Source organism: Dendrobium catenatum, unplaced genomic scaffold, assembly GCF_001605985.2.
Source record: "Dendrobium catenatum unplaced genomic scaffold, ASM160598v2 fragScaff_scaffold_574, whole genome shotgun sequence".
Taxonomy (NCBI): Eukaryota; Viridiplantae; Streptophyta; class Magnoliopsida; order Asparagales; family Orchidaceae; genus Dendrobium; species Dendrobium catenatum.
Genome location: NW_021319036.1, coordinates 575,345 through 594,486, shown reverse-complemented (window position 1 = coordinate 594,486; position 19,142 = coordinate 575,345). Strand labels below are relative to the sequence as shown.

The 19,142-nt window shown below is 35.0% G+C and overlaps 1 protein-coding gene across 2 annotated transcripts; it reads left to right on the top strand.

Moving 5' to 3' along the window:
- Positions 1–3,860: 3,860 nt before the first annotated feature.
- Positions 3,861–17,900, top strand: LOC110097879. 2 transcript variants are annotated; one of them, XM_020824515.2, is made up of 3 exons: positions 3,861–3,998; positions 4,086–4,207; positions 17,589–17,900. In XM_020824515.2, exons 1-3 carry the CDS (start codon positions 3,880–3,882, stop codon positions 17,612–17,614), a joined length of 267 nt encoding a protein of 88 aa, XP_020680174.1. In that variant the 5' UTR covers positions 3,861–3,879; the 3' UTR covers positions 17,615–17,900. The 2 variants fall into 2 exon arrangements, with proteins under 2 accessions (XP_020680174.1, XP_020680172.1); XM_020824513.2 differs by having other exon boundaries at positions 4,086–4,233.
- Positions 17,901–19,142: the final 1,242 nt, after the last annotated feature.

Here is a 19,142-nt window from a genome sequence, read left to right as displayed (position 1 = left end):
ACATCTCTTGTCACGTCGTGTTTAATGAATCTGTCTATCCCTTTTCTTCTCCTACATCAGCTACTGTTTCTGATGTTTCTCCACCTAACATTCCACCCTTATTACTAGTTCCTACAGCTCACACATCTATGTGTGATACTCCAATTCGGTCTTCTCAACCGTCTCTGTCTTAATCACCAAAGTCCCTCTCAAGTTCTATTCCAGCTTCAAGTAGTTCTTTATCTGCTGCTCACACCTCTATTTCTTCACAATCTGTCCCACTTCCAACTCCTCCCTCTGTGCATCCCATGCTTACCCGACTTAAGCATGGCATTCTCAAACCCAAGCCAATCTTTAATTTGGCTCATATTGTCCATCCCGAAGATCCTACCACTTTTTTGCAGGCCTCCAAATTAGAACACTGGCGGAAGGCTATGTCTATGGAATTTCAAGCACTTCAATTACAAGGTACATGGGATCTTGTACCACCTTCAACAGCATATAATGTGCTTGGTTGCAAATGGGTTTATCGTACCAAACTTCATTCTGATGGTTCAGTGGCTCGATACAAAGCCCGTTTGGTCGCCCAAGGATTTAATCAAGCTCTTGGTTTGGATTATCAGGAAACGTTTAGTCCTGTCGCGAAGATGCCCATGGTTCGCGTGTTTATCCTGGTTGCTATTCATCATTCTTGGCCCATTGCTCAGCTGGATATCTCAAATGCTTTTCTCCACGGTCAGCTTACTGAACGAGTATATATGCAACAGCCTCCGGGGTTTGTTGACTCAGCTCATCCCGATTACATTTGCAGTCTTAAGAAAGCTCTTTACGGCTTAAAACAGTCCCCAAGACAATGGTATGCTACGTTGTCTACCCATCTTCAACAATTTGGTTTCAAATTCAGTGCAGCTGATCCTTCCTTAATGGTATATCACTCCGGCTCCAGCTCTCTTTACATTTTAATATACGTAGATGATATTTTGTTGACTGGCAATGATAAGGTTATCATGGATAAACTGCTTACAAGTTTAAAAGCTACGTTTTCTATGCGCTACCTGAGCAATCTTTCTCAGTTTTTAGGCATTCATGTTACTGCCTTACCTTCTGGCGTTCATTTAAATCAGACGTTATATGCTTGTTCAATTGTTCAGAAGGCTGGAATGGAAAACAGTAAAATTGTTTCGACACCTAGCAGCTTAAAGTCTGCTATTTCCTCTGACCGTTTGCAGCAGTTTTCTAATCCCGTTCTCTATCGCCAGCTGGCCGGTTCTTTACAGTATTTGACGCTGACTCGTCCTGATATTGCCTTTGCTGTTCAACAAGTTTGTCAGCATATGCATAATCCGTTACAGGTTCACTTTGAGCAACTCAAAAGGTTACTTCGCTATGTTAATGGCACCATCAGCTATGGGCTTTCTCTCTCTCGAGGTTCCATGGAACTCCATTGTTATGCAGATTCTGATTGGGCTGGGGACTCAACTGATCGAAAATCAGTTTCAGGTTATTGCAATTTTATTGGTAATTCTCTCATTTCTTGGCAAGTAAAGAAACAATCTACGGTTGCTCGTTCTTCTACTGAGGCGGAATATCGTTCTTTAGCTACTGCTGCATCCGAAGTTATATGGCTTCGTCGCCTGCTGTCAGATTTTAACTTTCCTCCTCAAGCTCCGACGCCGTTGTATTGTGATAATACGTCGGCTATTGCGCTTGCTAATAACCCCGTATTCCATGCTCGGACGAAGCATATTGAAGTTGATTGTCATTTTATTCGGGATTGCATTCAAACCAAACAAATCATCGTTCATCATCTCGCTACTCAGGATCAAATTGCTGATCTCTTTACTAAAGCTTTACCGATTAAACGATTCAAGCTTCTTTCTAGCAAACTGATTGCAGCAACTGCCTCATCAGTTTGACGGGGCCTGTTATGGAGATGGAATTAAGCGCATATTCCTCTGACCAGCATGTGGTCTGTTATGCTGCGGCAAGGCTTTCTTTACTTAGTCTGCACATGTTCTGTTATAACAAACTTTGTACTGAAGCACTACAGGAAAAATGGCCTATACCGGCGGTTTGAACCGGCGGTTTATAGGCCGTCGGTATTACCGACCGAAGGAACTCCGGCCTCCGACCCCATTCCGACCGCCGCCGACCCCAGTCCGACCGCCGCCGTCCCCAGTCCGACCGCCGCCGACGAGTTTACTCCGACGCCCGACCGCCGACCGATTCTGACCCCAAACAAACCGATTTCTCTTTTAAGGTTATTTTTTATGGTTTTTCTTCACTATTCTCTTCTATGTTTCTACATTGTTAGCAGTTTAGATTTCCTTTCACTTAGTTTTGTACGTTTAGTGTAATTTCTTAAGAGATCGCATGTACTAAATATACTCTTATACGAGCGCACATAACTTTGGAGTTTCCGATGAATTATTTTTTTATTAATTACTTTTTTTTCTAACACAAAAAACAGTCAAAATGCTCACTGAAATAAAGCCTAAGACTTTCCAGAGGCTCATAAAAAATATTGTAAACATTCTAATCTATAAAAGAATGAATCACAAATTATTGCATAAACAAAATCTGAACAAAAATCAAACTACAAATCTTTTTTTTAGCCAACTGAATAGACCCTAAATAAAAAGTGATATAAAAAGAGCAAATTGATTTTGTATCTCTCATAATATGCTTATTTTGATGAATATTCCTCTTATATTTCTTTTTTTATTTGGGCAAATATGTTCAAAAATGCATTTTAGATTAAACTATGGATTTTTTTTTAGGAGCATGTATAATATATATTTTTAATAGTGAGAGCATATAAGTTTTAAAATTTAAAACGTTACAAACAAGTCAAATAAATTGACGCATTTTAAATAATGCACAAAATGATTTGGTGCATTCACCTTGCATGCCACCCCCATTTAGTCGAATTAAATTTCACAGAGCTGTAGCAATGCGCCATACTGAATGGCGCATTCAAGCATTCAATGGAAAGCGCCAAACAATATGGTGCATTTTATTGAATGCCTCAAACTGTTTTGCTTATTCTAAATATATCAAACAGTTTGGTGCATTCAATGAAATGTACTATGATGTTTGGTTACTTTAATTTTTTTTATTTTTTTTAATACGCTACTCCTATTCCTAATTTAAATTAAATGCTTGCTCCTTTAAAAAATCTTTAAAATACCATCAATGCATGTAGAGATTTTTTTCCCTAATTTGGTATCCTTATAAACTAGTTCATACAAGAGAAAAGGCTTGTATTGCCAGGCACGGGAAAGCAGGCGGGAGCGGCGTCATCCAATGCAGATTTGTTGACGATCATCATAGTCCATTCATGCGACGAGGGGGTTTGTCCATGATGATGGGAGAAGATGAAGGAAATTGAGAGATTGGAGCGAAGATGCGGGATATTGTATGTGATATTATTGAAGTTGAGGTTAAACCTCTTCTAAAACTCATCGAGTTTTTCGAGCTTCATTCAAGTCGCTTTGACAAAATAAGCTGTAGATCTACATTGATCAAATTTGAGAGAGGATCGATAACCGTCAAGATCAATTGATGTTAACCGCGAGTGTCTCCTCTCCCTCGCACAATAGTATAAGCCTCTCTCTCTCGTATGAATCATTTCAAATTTGGTTAGAACTCAACTTCCAACTTGGGTCAAATTATTTCCCAATTTATTTGATTGTAAAATTTAATTATCGAATATAATGGATGTATTTTAGTATAAGAAATATTTAGAATATATTTGACCATATATATATATTATATTATATTATTTTTAATAACAGTGGCATTTGTGTAAATAAAGAAACCAGCTTGGTTATACCCAGCACCCTAATAAATACTCGAGAGAGAAACCCTTCGACCTTCTTCCCTCGCCTCTTTGCTCCAATGGCTTCTCGTTTTCGTTCGATTTCGAGGCCCGCATTCTCGTTGCTCAAATCATCTGTCACCCAATCTAGAATCTCCACCGCCTCCGCTTCATCATGCCGTCCCCATTCCATTCCGAGGCAACAACTCGCTGCTTTCTTGCTTGTCCTCGTTCTTCAGCTTCTGAGCCCCACTTTTATCTGATTTGTTTTCCGTCTTCTTTTTAGGGTTTCGCGAGCGGTGCGCTCGTTGCAATCCCTGCTTCCGTTACACACTGCTGTGTCGTCCGCACGGCTGACGTCGAGAATCGGGTTCGACGCGGCGGAGAGTTCGAGATTGCTGTACCAGGGTATGCTCTGGAGATCGATCCCCGGGGTTTGATTCCACTATCTTTTATGTTTCGTTGAGTAAAGCCCTGGATCTTACATCCTTTTTTTTTTTCACTGTTACTTTGTGAGGTGGTTAGTTATCTTGGAGTAATTACTGCCGTTTATTGCTAGCATTTTATTCATTTTGTTGGTTTTTTAATGATATTCGATGTGTGGATTTTTGACTGAAAATTGAAATTATAAATTATGGAGCTGTGGAAGAAAAAAATAAGCTGCTTGATTGGAGGTCGTTAAAAAACTAGCCTTTTGCACCAAACAAGCTTGATTTGTGGAAAATCAAATTCTGTTATTATTCGTAACTTCTTTCTTCTTTTTTTATTTCACTGTCTTAATTTCCTAGTTTACTGGCGGATAACAATATTAGGTTTGATTGGATTCTTTACTCTTTCCGCTGAATCATCTAAAAATCCTAGTTTACTGACGCTGCAGTTGTATTGTTTTAATTGATGAATGCACTGATGCTTTTTCATATCTATAAATAAAATTTCATGAAACTTTCAAGTATGATATCTGAAGTTTGTTTTTTGTGCTATCTTTAAACATGTATCACTACTCTGCATTCGTGTTAACTCAAGATTTTCATTCTTGTTGTATCATAATTTGATTGATGGCTAAACTATTATTTCCTATTTTGATTTTTTTTTTAATAATAGCTTTAAGAGGTCAGTGTGAGGTCTAAAATTCCATGTTAGTATAACAAGGATGATTTGTTAATTAAATTTTCAAGTTAATAATGACTATAAGTCTTGATTCTTTGGGAGTATGAATGAAGGCTCAAGGAATGCTGATGGGATCCATTTTTGCTCGTATTCATAATACATATTTTGTTTTTAGACAATAAAGTTTGTTAATACAACAAGAACCAGTTCATAAGCAAACTTTTAAATGTTATTATGTTTTTAGATCACTTAAATATCATTTGGAGATTCTTATTTGATTCATTGAAAAGAAATGTGTCTATTTTGTTTTTATTTGGCTCATTACCAACCATAGCTTAAATAACTACAAGTCGAGCAACACTAATCTATTTTTGATTTGGGCAGTGTTTGTCTACCATTGATTCAATGAAATTTATATTTAGCTACTTCTCATGCATGATGTGTGGCAATTTAATAATATCATATTACATTAGTTTGTAGCTATCTACTAATTTTTAACTATTTGAGCACTAAGTTAATCAACTTTGGTTGAGTTTGGGGTGGTGGTGGCAGGTGAGGGATGCATATATACATTCTTGCTAAGGCCATTCATTATTTCTTGCAATTGATATCCCCCAAATAAACCATATTTGCGAGGAAAAACTATTAATGTCATGATCAAGATTCTTGCATTAGATAAGTAATTTAGTTGATTGATACCTTGAAGATTGGAGATTCAGGAGGATGGATTTGAGATGAGAAGACTTGTATTTTTTTAATTATCTCTCTATGACACCGAGAACAAGAAAGAATATGAAGACACCAAAATTAACAAAGAATAAAACTAGTCAAACTTAATTTACAATGCTTACAAGAAGCTTTGAACCCTTAAAGGACCAACAAATCTTGACCCCAAATAATGATTCAAACATTGACAAAGAGCAAGCAAACAATAAATGCCCAATATGACATCACATTACCAAAACTAAAATAATGTATTGATGTAGTGGTGGAAATTCCTAACGAATTTGTTGATGATGATTCTTGTTCTCTCCCATTTAATGGAAAATGCAGCTGCTCTTGTTCCTGGTTGAAGAAATGGGGCTAGTTACCACTGGTTTAGCCCTTCCCTATGTTGAAATCAGCACAAGAAAGTTTGGACGGCTTCGCTTGTTGGACTGCTCTTTTCCTGATTTGGGATTCTTGCACGCTCTTGAGTTCCTTGAATTTTACTAGGATCGGTTCTTGCCGCTGGTAGCAAACAGTCGGCAATGTTAATGACTGCAGTATTGTTGTTTGGCAAGATAGTCGGCTGAAACAATGGGGTCAAGAAGACTGATGAAGCATAGAGAACTTCTTGATTATTGCTTTGCCTCAAAGAAGGGACATGGGAAGACTCAGCCCTAGGTTGAGAACTTCTTGATTCTTGAGGAGTAGATCTACTGGAAATCAGTCCTGTAGTGGTTGACAGGAGGTTCCAGAGCCGAGAAGGGCAGCTGTTTGTGGGAAAACTGCTGCTACTGGTGGGCTCCTATGGCTGGCCGGTGGTTCCAAGAAAGGAAAACTGCTGCTGCTGGCTGGGAAAACGCCTAAAGAATGGTGGTGGAGAGCCAAGGTGGTGGGATAATGATGTTGGTGAAGTCCCAGACTCCACTATAAACCCTCACTCCTCTTCTCTCAAGTTTAGAGGAAATCAACCCCAAGGAAAAGAGACTTTTTCCTTCTGAAAAAAAAAATCAAAACTTCCTCTCCCATACGAAAAAGAGGCATTTATAGAAACTAAAGAATCCCAAGAAGCAACAAATTATAAACCTACCTCTATTTAATGAAATAATTAAAAACAGAAAATAAAACTTAGGAAATAAAAATAAAATAATAAAATTTATTTAACTAAAATGCTTATAGGTAAAACAAATAAAATCCTATCACTCTATAATACAAAGAGCCAGAGATTGAAAATTACACACTAGGGGTTTTTGCCAAAAAGCCCTGTTGGTTAGGGTTTTGTAAATATCTAACTCGTCTCATACTTAGATGAGTGATTATATCTTGAAAGATTTCGTACAAGCCAGGGTTTGTTTCACACGATAGGACTGATTTAAGTTCCTAGGTTATGTATTGGTTTTTACTTGAAGAGCTCGTAATCTCATCAATGTGCGTAAGACACTGTTGTTGATTGGGTCACACATCACTTAATGATTTAGAGAGGTTTTTACTTGAAGAGCTCATAATCACATTAATGTGCAGAAGACACTTGTTGATTGGGTCACACAACAACACTTGATGATTTGGAGAGCGTAATTGCCTAGGTCATGGATCTCTTTAACCAATTTTTGCTTGCCTCGAATTGCTTTTGATCAACTCAAATATGCTTTTCTGAGAAGCATGTTGAGCTATTTGGTTGAGCCAAACAAGGAAGCTCAATGGTGGTGGAATCAACTTGGTCATGAGCTGTACTCTCTTGAGACATTCGACCAATTTTGACACAAATATATTGGGCTTCAAATTAGATCAAATGCATTTAAGCAAACCTAAACCATCATTTGAAATTATTCATTGATAATTTGGTTGATCAACAGTACCCCACCTCTAGGTCGATTTCATCCAAACAAATAGGTTTGCCAATTTGGCCACTTAGGTCTATCTATGTCTTCGAGTTGGTCAAGCTATTTCAAACAAACAAGCTAGTTTCAATTTAGTTAGACAACTACAGGTTGATTTCATAAAAAACGACAGGTTCACAAATTTAGCCACTTTGGCCTATCTATGATTTATAACCAGTCAATCTATTTCAAACAAACTAGCTAATTTCAACTTAGCCGGACCAGTAGATAATGCAAATGGAAATTTTACTTCGTAAGATATACTTAAAGTAAATTATTAATTAAAAGAAAGACTTGATCTGGCTAGGTCCCTAATGATAAATTGTCCTGAAAATTTTATATTGAAGTTGAAGTAAAAATCTTCTTATGGAATAGTTTGCACTTTGTTCCTTTAGTTGTGCTCCTCGTCCAATGCTTGTATGTTACATGGTGAGGAAACTTAGCTTGCATACTTAAGAGTAGATATTATTTCATAATACATAATTGTTCATACTCAATAAAATAACGAGAGGCTCAACACTTATCTCATTTTTTTTTTTTTGAAGATAACACTTTTCTCATAAATTCTCATTCTTTTTCCTCCAATATTTCATTCTTTCCAATGGCTAATTCATTTCAACTCCTTAGATGCGCCCGCGTCTTTTCTCATTTTAAAACAATTTGTCGGCTCATGAGTTACATCAAATTTGTTTTATTGAGCTAAAGCTTAATTAAACTCCAAGTTATGGGCTACTTGAGCTTGACTCAACTCATATGCACCCCTAGATTCATACATAAAACTTGTAATGCGATAAAATTTGAAAAACACATGTTAAATAAATGTCTGGTTATAAAAAAATTTGGGACTAGAAAAAAATTGGAGCTCTATCTAAAGAAATTATTAGGTATGTGTTATTGAATCTAATAAGAGAGAAGAAAGATAGGAATGAGAAGGGAGAGTGTGATGGAAATAATCTGGGAATGCCTATCATATTTTTTTCTTACTCTTTTTTCACTTTTAATTTTAAAAACTTCTTGTGTGTGAGCACTTTCCATAAAACCTAGCCTCTTTAGCCTGATTATAAGGGGGTCCATATAATTTATTTTATTCCTACTCGAGCAACCAAAACCCTCAAGCTACATGGTCAATATTTGTCGGTTTCCTTCTTCAACAGCTTCTCATGTTTGGATTATCTTGAGTCCTTCCTTCTCCTTGCCCAAGTCTTCCATCATTTAATCTAGAATCTCTATAGATGTCACCCTATCATGTGACCTCTCCCTTTTGAGGCAGCAATTCACTCCATTTCCTCACTTGTCCTTGCTTTTTTCTCAAAGTTCTACTTTTGTTTGATTTGTTTTTAATCTTCAATTTTTGGTTTCACGTGTGGTAAAGCTTGTTGCAACCCCTACTTCAGCTCCATGGTGTGTTGTCTTCTATTCAATTGACATCGCTTCCCTAGATCTACGCAACAAAACGTTTGTGATCTTTTGCTCCATAACATGGTTTGCGGATTGATCCCTGGGTTTGTCCTATGTCCTTTTTGTTTGGTTGAGTAAACCCCTAATTGTTCAATTTTCATCTTTCTTTATTTTTTTTCCTTCCTTTTTCTGTGAATAACTACTTTAAATGAGAATTAGACTCTTAATAGGACACAATTGAAAAAATGATTCCTGTAGCCAATCCTATGTAATGTGATAAATGTTTGAAGTTGTTGTGCTGCTTTTGTTCTTGTGTGAGTAATTATTTAGTTTTGATATGGAGTTGGCTATCTGTTACGCCGGCCCATCCTGGGCCGGCTGGACCGGCTGGACCGGTCCACCCTGGACCGGTTATAGCCGGCGGAAGAAGCCCAGCCAGAGGGGGGCGGAAACATCAAGGGGGGCCCACTTGATGTAAATTCAATTTTGGGAGGGAATATTTGAATGAGAAGGGTAATTAGGTAAATTGTAATCCTCCTTTCATGTTTAATTGGGAGGAATAGGGGGGAAACAAGGAAGCTCAATGGTGGTGGAATCAACTTGGTCATGAGCTTTACTCTCTTGAGACATTCGACCAATTTTGACACAAATATATTGGGCTTCAAACTAGATCAAATGCATTTAAGCAAACCTAAACCATCATTTGAAATTATTCATTGATAATTTGGTTGATCAACCGTACCCCAACCTCTAGGTCAATTTCATCCAAACAAATAGGTTTGCCAATTTGGCCACTTAAGCCTATCTATGTCTTCGAGTTGGTCAAGCTATTTCAAACAAACTAGCTAGTTTCAATTTAGTTAGACAACTACAGGTTGATTTCATAAAAAACGACAGGTTCACAAATTTAGCCACTTTGGCCTATCTATGATGTATAACCAGTCAATCTATTTCAAACAAACTAGCTAATTCCAGACCAGTAGATAATGCAAATGCAAATTTTTCTTCCTAAGATATACTTAAAGTAAAATGTTAATAAAAAGAAAGACTTGATCTGGCTAGGTCCCTAATGATAAATTGTCCTGAAAATTTTATATTGAAGTTGAAGTAAAAATCTTCTTAGGGAATAGTTTGCACTTTGTTCCTTTAATTGTGCTCCTCGTCCAATGCTTGTATGTTACATGGTGAGGAAACTTAGCTTGCATACTTAAGAGTAGATATTATTTCATAATACATAATTGTTCATACTCAATAAAATAACGTGAGGCTCAACACTTATCTCATAAATTCTCATTCTTTTTCCTCCAATATTTTATTCTTTCCGATGGCTAATTCATTTCAACTCCCTAGATGCGCCCGCATCTTTTCTCTTTTAAAAAAAATTTGTCGGCTCATGAGTTACATCAAATTTGTTTTGTTGAGCTAAAGCTTAATTAAACTCCAAGTTATGGGCTACTTGAGCTTGACTCAACTCATATGCACCCCTAGATTGTAATGCTTAACATTTGGAAAACACATGTTAAATAAATGTCTGGTTATAAAAAAATTTGGGACTACAAAAAAATTGGAGCTCTATCTAAAGAAATTATTAGGTATGTGTTATTGAATCTAATAAGAGAGAAGAAAGATGGGGATGGGAAGGGGGAGAGTGATGGAAATAATCTGGGAATGCCTATCATATTTTTTTCTTACTCTTTTTTCATTTTTAGTTTTAAAAACTTCTTGTGTGTGAGCACTTTCCATAAAACCTAGCCTCTTTAGCCTGATTATAAGTGGGTCCATATAATTTATCTTATTCCTACTCGAGCAACCAAAACCCTCAAGCTACATGGTCAATATTTGTCGGTTTCCTTCTTCAACAGCTTCTCATGTTTGGATGATCTTGAGTCCTTCCTTCTCCTTGTCCAAGTCTTCCATCATTTAATCTAGAATCTCTATAGATGTCACCCTATCATGTGACCTCTCCCTTTCGAGGCAACAATTCACTCCATTTCTTCACTTGTCCTTGCTTTTTTCTCAAAGTTCTACTTTTGTTTGATTTGTTTTTAATCTTCAATTTTTGGTTTCTCGTGTGGTAAGCTTGTTGCAACCCCTACTTCCACTCCATGGTGTGTTGTCTTCTATTCAATTGACATCGCTTCCCTAGATCTACGCAACAAAACATTTGTGATCTTTTGCTCCATAACATGGTTTGCGGATTGATCCTTGGGTCTGTCCTATGTACTTTTTGTTTGGTTGAGTAAACCCCTAATTGTTCAATTTTCATCTTTCTTTATTTTTTTCCTTCCTTTTTCTATGAATAACTACTTTAAATTAGAATTAGACTCTTAATAGGACAGAATTGAAAAAATGATTCCTGTAGCCGACCCTATGTAGTGGGATAAATGTTTGAAGTTGTTGTGCTGCTTTTGTTCTTGTGTGAGTAATTATTTAGTTTTGCTTTTGTTCTTGTGTGAGTAATTATTTAGTTTTGATATGGAGTTGGCTATCTTAGAGCAGTTATGGATTTTTTTTATAAGTATTCTATTCATTTAGTGGCCTTTTTGATATTATTCAATGATTGTATAATTGAATGTAATTATAAATGGTAAATTATGTAGCCATAGAAAAAAATTAAAAAACGGCTTGATTGATGAACCAGATGCATGGCTGTTGAGATAGCCATCCTTTGGCTTTCATTTATTCTCTTACATCAAATAAGAATGAATGTAAATAATGAAATTTCATTATTATTCATATCCTCTTTTTTTTCTCGACTTTAATATGCTAGTTTTGTGTTAGAATAATAATGCTAAAATTGACTCTAAGTATGCTAAAAAAAGTCTAGTTTTCCACCAAATATTTTGATGCTGCATCTGCATTGTTTGCTTGATCCACCTAAAAAAAAAGTGTCGGTCAATATCAACATGCTTGGTGCTATAATGGTGAGAGGGTTCTTAGCTATGCTAATTGCAACTTGATTGTGACCGTAGGTTGAGAGGTTAATTTCTAAGAATAGACAACTTGTTGAGAGGTCGTTTTAGCCATGTTCCCTTATAAATACCTAGTATTGTAGGCGTTAAATTGATTTTTGCTATCCTAGTTTTGTGTTAGAATAATAATGCTAAAATTGCCAACCCTAGGGTTTCTGTTTTTCCCATATCCTCTTTTTTTCTCGACTTTAATATCCTAGTTTTGTGTTAGAATAATAATGCTAAAATTGCCAACCCTAGGGTTTCTGTTTTTCCCATATCCTCTTTTTTTCTCGACTTTAATATCCTAGTTTTGTGTTAGAATAATAATGCTAAAATTGCCAACCCTAGGGTTTCTGTTTTTCCCATATCCTCTTTTTTTCTCGACTTTAATGTCTTTTTTGCTTTTCCAGGTCACAAGGTTGACTCGTATGAAAGTACTATAATCAAAAGTGGACATGCAACTAATTATCAATCCAGTCTAATCAGCATTAATAAATACTTCAATGGTTCTTTTGATAATTTTTTTGAAGAATAATCCTTTCCTCGAGTTAATAGGTATTAGGATTCGAAACACATTATCCATGCGTTTTTGAGTAGGCAATTTCATGAATTGGCACATCTTGCTCATAGGAAAGCAAATGTTATGTTTGATGTCAGTTAGGCAGATGAGTTTTGCAACTAACTTTTGAAACTGAACTTTGTACATAAGAGGACTACTTTTATTCTCCCCAAATGCTTTGGATTTATGTAAATAATATCTGGTTTGCCTCCCAACATTCTTGTTTCTTTTAAAAGATCTATCATATACTTGTGCTATGTTACAATAGTTTCTTTTGTTAGTTCTGGTAGTCTCCATCTCTAGGAAGTACTTACTATTGCTGGAGTATTTAATCTCAAAGTTTTAAGGTTATAGATGTTTGATAACAAGCGTCTATTTAGTAAAGTCTCTTGTAAGAATAGTATCATCAACCAACACAATTAGGATTTGGACTTGCCTTTATAAGACCTCTTTATGAACAATGTGTGATCATCTTGACATTGAATATAACCATATTTCTTGACAACTTTCTTAAATCCATCAAACCTTGTCCAAGGAGATTATTTTAAGCCATACAAACATTTTTAAAGCTTGAAAATTTTGTTTGTACACAATATGTTAAATTATTCAGGTCATGATTATTCGAGAAGTTTTACACTGTCGGCCGACTACCTAACACAACCATCCAATTTTCTCATCCAGGGCTTGGAACCCGGTTAGGAGAGTAGATGTATTAAGATTTGGCCTATGTTAAGAAAGGTAGAAGTAGACTTAAAAATATATGATTAGAAAATATTAGATATGATTCTTTTTCATTAGATTTAAATGAGAATTTGACTCTTAACAGGATACAATGGAGAAAAAGGATTCATACAAACTTTGTTTGCAGTCAAATGAGTGTGGATCTAAGAATGTTTTTTGATGTATACTTCTTTTTAAAATCTCCATTAAGGAAAATTTTTTTATCATCCAATTGATAGATTGGCCAATTAAGATTAGTGGCAAGGATTAGGAGTGCATAAATAGTGTTCAATTTGGCTACATGAGCAAAAATCTCTTGATAGTTGATCTCATATGATTGAGTGAACTCTTTCGCCAATTTTGAATCTTTTTATGCTTCCATCAACTGGATGATTGATCGATAATAACCACTTACATCCAAACATATTTATTTTTTGGAGGTAGTTCAGTGACAATTTACAAATATTGTTCTTTTTTAGAGCCTATGTAATACGCTATGGGGGCCGATCTTGTGGGGCCCAGGGGAATTAATATTCACTATGTTAGGATGGGAATTAAGGGGGAAATAATTAGGAAAGTTTATTTATGGAAATATGACTGGTTTGAATTTAGATTTGGGAGCGAATTAGGAAATGTTTATTTAAGAAAAGAGGGCTGATTTGAATATAGATTTGGGAGTGAATTAGGAAGGTTTTATTAAGGGAAAGCAGACTGATTTGAATTTAAATTTGGGAGGAAAATATAATGGTTTATTTAAAGATAATTAGATTGTTTTATTTTCATTATGTGTGATTTGTGTTTGCTATAGTTTTTTTCCTTTGAGGGCTTCCTAGTGGCGTCTAAGATTTGTGGGATAGCTGATCTACCTCTCGAATAGTAGTTCACTTGTTTCTTTCTTTCTTATGGAAGAGATGATAAAAAATCAGCCCCTATCTTCATGTTCCTGTCATTTCTATTTGCTTCTTTCACTATTTTTACTTTTAAGATGTATCAAATTGGTATTAGAGCACTTTTTTTGGGACATATGGAATCAAAGAAGGTGGAGGGATTTTAAAGTGAGATGGAGCAAATTAAATCCGGCGTGGAGGAGAAGTTCTCAACCATGGAAAGAAGGTTCTCATCTTTGGAAAACTAATTAGGAAGGTTGGAGGAGATGATGAGGAAGCTCATGGAGATGCAATCCAAAACTTCACTGGTGGTTCTAATGATAACCCTTACCAAGATTTGACCTGGATTCCCTTTGCAGAATTGAAGAGAAAAGATATCGGATGAGAGGAGTTCAACGAGGAGAGTTTCTTTCATCAAGAGCCATCTTCTGGGGCTCCGATAAGGGGCAAATCAGGGTTTCTGGATGAGGGAACTGCAGTGAGGGAATTTTTTTGGTGGAGGTAGTATGGTGACTGACCACTATGAGCGGCATTTTGGGCAAGGGAGTGGGCCATCAGTGAAGGAGAGTGTCAAGAACCACCACCTAGGGCTCCGATAAGGTGTATAATAGGGTTTCCAGATGTGGGGACAATAAGAAGGGAGTTTTGTGGTGGAGGTGGTGGGGTGGCCGACCACTATGGAAAGTCTTTTGGGCAAGAGGAGTGGATGACTGGAGAATTAGGGGGACAATCCGAGCCATGGGGATCGGGTCATGTGAGGCGGGTGGAAGAAATGTGGGATTCTCACCCTCAATATTCGTGGAAAACAACTTCCCATTTAGGACTTCTAGTAGCTTCATGAAAGGATGCTGTGATTTGCTCTTGGTTGAGATTGATGATGGTGGCGTGAAAGTTAGGTGAGGAGACTAGCATAGGAAACAAAATTTTAGATGGGTAATTGGTACATATTCTTACACTTTTCCTCAAGGCAATAGTTTCTTCAAGGTCATTAAAACATGATTCAATGTAGGCCAATTCATAATCAGGATTACCTTCTTTGGCGTTTGTATAGGTTCTAGAACTGGTTCAGACTTTTGGTCATGCTCATGGTATGTAGTTTGTATAGGTCCTATATGAGAATGAATTTTTTTTTTTTTTGGAATAAATGATCAGGCTTTATTTTTTTGCTTTAATTTGACCTACTTGAGATGATTATTTCTTGAGTAACTGTTGTTATTTTAGATTTCCAGGCGGGTTTTTAAATTTGTTTTAGTTAATATAGTGTGTATTTGTCATAGGAAAATGAACTGAATTTAAAATATGTCCTACAAAAATAACCTTGTGTTGTAGGGAAGATGTTTGGTAAAAACATCACAGAATAAAGAGAACATTTCATCACTCATTCCTGAAAGAAATGCACTTTAGAATAATACTATTGATTCTTTGACCTTTAAAGCATTCTCTTTGTATCGGGGTTATTTGGCTTGTGGCAAATACTATACAGTATGAAAGAAACTCCCGTAAATGCAGCCAAATTGAGTGCAAGAGGGAATAAATTAAAAATTGAGCTGATATGCGAATTCATTTTTTTTCAGTAAATCAGACAGAAAAAAAGTAAGATTTCCTGTATCTTGTTTACTGGTTAGCCACTCACATCAAAACTAAATCAAAACTTTTTTTTTTAGTTAAATAAATTATTGCATTTTTACATCAAGTAGTTGAGTTTTGTTAGAAGGTTAGAGAAAAGTTTAATTACAACCAAGAAAGGAGTTTTCATGTAATAATTTTTTCAATAATGATGGGTATTTGTTCTTTTTGATGGCCCTACCCTCTTATTACCCTTAATTTTTTAGTTGAAGCTCATTTCCGTTAAGGGCTTGTTGGGTCTCATATAAGAAGTGAGAAATCAAAAGTGACTTAAATCACTTCAGCTAATTGGTGGTTGGTGGATGTGGGAAGTGGGATGTGTGAAGTATCATTCTTGTTCATTTGATTTTGAGCTTTAGATGATTTGAATTCATAGTTCCGGAAGTTATTAATATGATACTCTCACATTCTGTGGAAATTATGAGTAATTGATCAAAATTTTCCGTAGATTTTTTAGGCGTGCTAATTTTAGTCTTATATTTTTTGAAATGTTCAATTTAGTCTCTCAAATTATCAAATCTAAATCAAATTGGTCGTACATCCACTTTGTTGTTTCTTTAGATAGTGATTGCTGGAGGAAACTTCTGATTTTGGACTTTTTAGGGTCAATTTGACTATTTAATGCCATTTCAAATTATTGAAATTTACTTGAAAATATCTAAAATACCCGTTTGAAATGATTCCCTCCAACAACTTTTGTCCAAAGAAATGAAAAAATTTGATGGTAGGACCAAGGTAGTTTAAATTTTGTTAAGTTGAGGACCAAATTTGAACATTTGAAATTATGGATTAAAATGGATGTATTCAAAAGTTTAGGGATCATTTTGATCATTTACTCATGAAATTGTAATACCTCTCATGCATGAACATATACATACTTTTGTGCATACATGTATAATATATTATAATGTACATTAAATTTCTATGCATGATATTATAGTAATGAATTTAACATATGACTATAATCATCATCGTTAGCCTTATTCCAACTTTTTGGGGTGATTGTATGAATTCTTATCTTTTCATTCATTCATGTCTGAGTGCTTCAATCTGTTAAAGTCTATCATTCGTAAATCTCTTGAACTTTTAACCATGTTATCTCATGTCTTTTGATTATTCTTTATAATTCTTTTATTCGTGTCTAATATGTTGTATTTTCTACCCTTTATTACATACATGCAAACCTACTAGTTCTATTTTCAACAATGCTATGTTTAATAGATGCTATAACAAATGTTCTTCTGTTATAATCATTCTTCAATTTATCCTTTCTAACTTTTCACTCATAACTATCAGTTGCTTTTTTTCCCAACAACTAGTTTCTTACAACTTAGCTAATCTAATTATAGTAATTTGTCTTTATATATGCCTTGGTGTATGTATTTATTCTTTTGATTATTACACACAATAACCAACTGATAAAAAACAAAAAAAAACTTCATTTCTATGTTAGATAATCATATTCCTTTTGATTCTCGTGAGTGCCAAAGCATAAATTTTATTTAGGAATGATTCAAATCTAATTTCTTAGCAATAACTTCTTTACCAATTAAGATTTTGTTTGGGATGACTTTTTTACGGCTTCTTAAAGCAGTATTTAAGTATAAAATTTTTAATTTTTGTACTACAAAACTGTTTTAAGAAACATGAAAAAAGTCATCCCAAATGAAGCATTAGTTAGAGGACACCTACACTATAGTTCTTTTTTTTTGAATTCGCTTCTTTAGGTTTTTTCACATATATTTAAAGGTTTCTCAGCTTTTATTTTTTGCAATATAGGCTTCGTTTGGCATGACTTTTTCATCGCTTTTTAAAACACAGTTTTAGCACAAAAACTCTAATACACAACAAAAAATTTACAGTCATTAAGTCGTTGGACTTGCTTTCTAGTTATCAATTCTTATTCCAAATCAAATATGTATATTGCTGATACATTTTTTATTATGCTGATTCCAGAGTTAGGGATTTCTGTTCCTCGATAAAATCTTTTGAACAACACCTGGAGCAAGTTGCTGTTTCCTGATGCATTTTTAGGCTTGATTTGGTTGCAATATTTATCCTGGGAGCTCTCTCTTGAAGTAACTTCTTCCATTTGACCGTTTGATTTCATATCTCTGCAAACATTTTGTACAAGAGCTCTCTGACAATGGCTGTATTTTCTTTGAAAACAGATCTGTAATGGCTATTCAACTGTATTAAGCTTTTTTTAATATCTGTTGGTAGTATCATAACGCATTACATTTTTTAAATAGAGATCTTTCTTATATTTAGCCGTTGCCTTTCACTATTCCACTCAAGGCAGGTTAAATTCCTTTAGTTTCAATCTTTTGAAGTTTTCATGCTTTGATTTTTCCAGTTTCCTTGTATTGAAATCTCAAGAAACTTGCTCATAAAGAACTCATTGTCATCTTTTTGTAAAGAATTTCCTGTATTGATGCCAATTTTACTGCTCCTATCTCATTGAGGAGATCTAAAACTGAATATATATATTGTAATTTTAGTAATAATAGTTCTTGTGGGGGATTGCGATTTTGGATGTTCAAGTCATTAATAAGAGTACACGTTTTAGATATCTTGAGTCTATTATTCAGAGTGATGGTGAAATAGATGAGGATATTATTAGTAGAATTTAAGTTGGATGGTTGAAGGGGTTTGTTGTATGATAGAAAAGTCCTCAAATTTTATAAGACTGAAAATTCTATAAGATGGTGGATAGACTTGCAAAGCTTTATGGTGCAAAAATGTATGCCATTAAAAGAAAAACATAATATTAAGTGAAGTGTTGCAGAGATGAGGATGCTCCGGTAGATGAGTGGCTTCACGCTTAGAGACAAGATACGAAATGAGCATATATGTGAAAAGGTTGGAGTAGCTCCAGTGGATGATAAGATTAGAGAGAGTCACCTTAGATGGTTTGGTCACATAAAATGGCTGACTTTCGATAATCCGGTTAAGAAAGTAAATGCATTAGATTAAGAAAGGTAAATGTAGATCTAAAAAGATTTGGTTAGAAAATTTTAGAAATGACATTTCTTTATTAGATTTAATGAGAATTTAAATTTTAACAGGGTACATAGAGAAAAAGGAATCATGTAGCCGACCCCACAGTGAAATATATGCTTGATATTGTTGTTGTTGTATCTCATTGAAATCATTAATTTTATATACAGTAGCCCTCGAAGAATCTCTTCGAGCTTCTTAGCACAAGTTCATGATAAATAGTAAAAATAATGCATTATATTACTCAGGTTGATGTATTATAAATATTGTCTTACATTGATCTTTGTTATGCAGAAGCTTAGCTATTACATGCTCTTATATAGTGGTAATCTTATTGATATATGTCAAAGCTAATCATGTACTTCAATTTTCTTGAGACCATATAATTTATCAAATTGGCGTGCCATGCCAAATCATATAAGCTAATAGTTTATATTTTAAAATGCTGAAATTACTAAATTAATTTAGTAATTTAATTATTTATTATCTTAAAGTTAATAGGGTGATTGA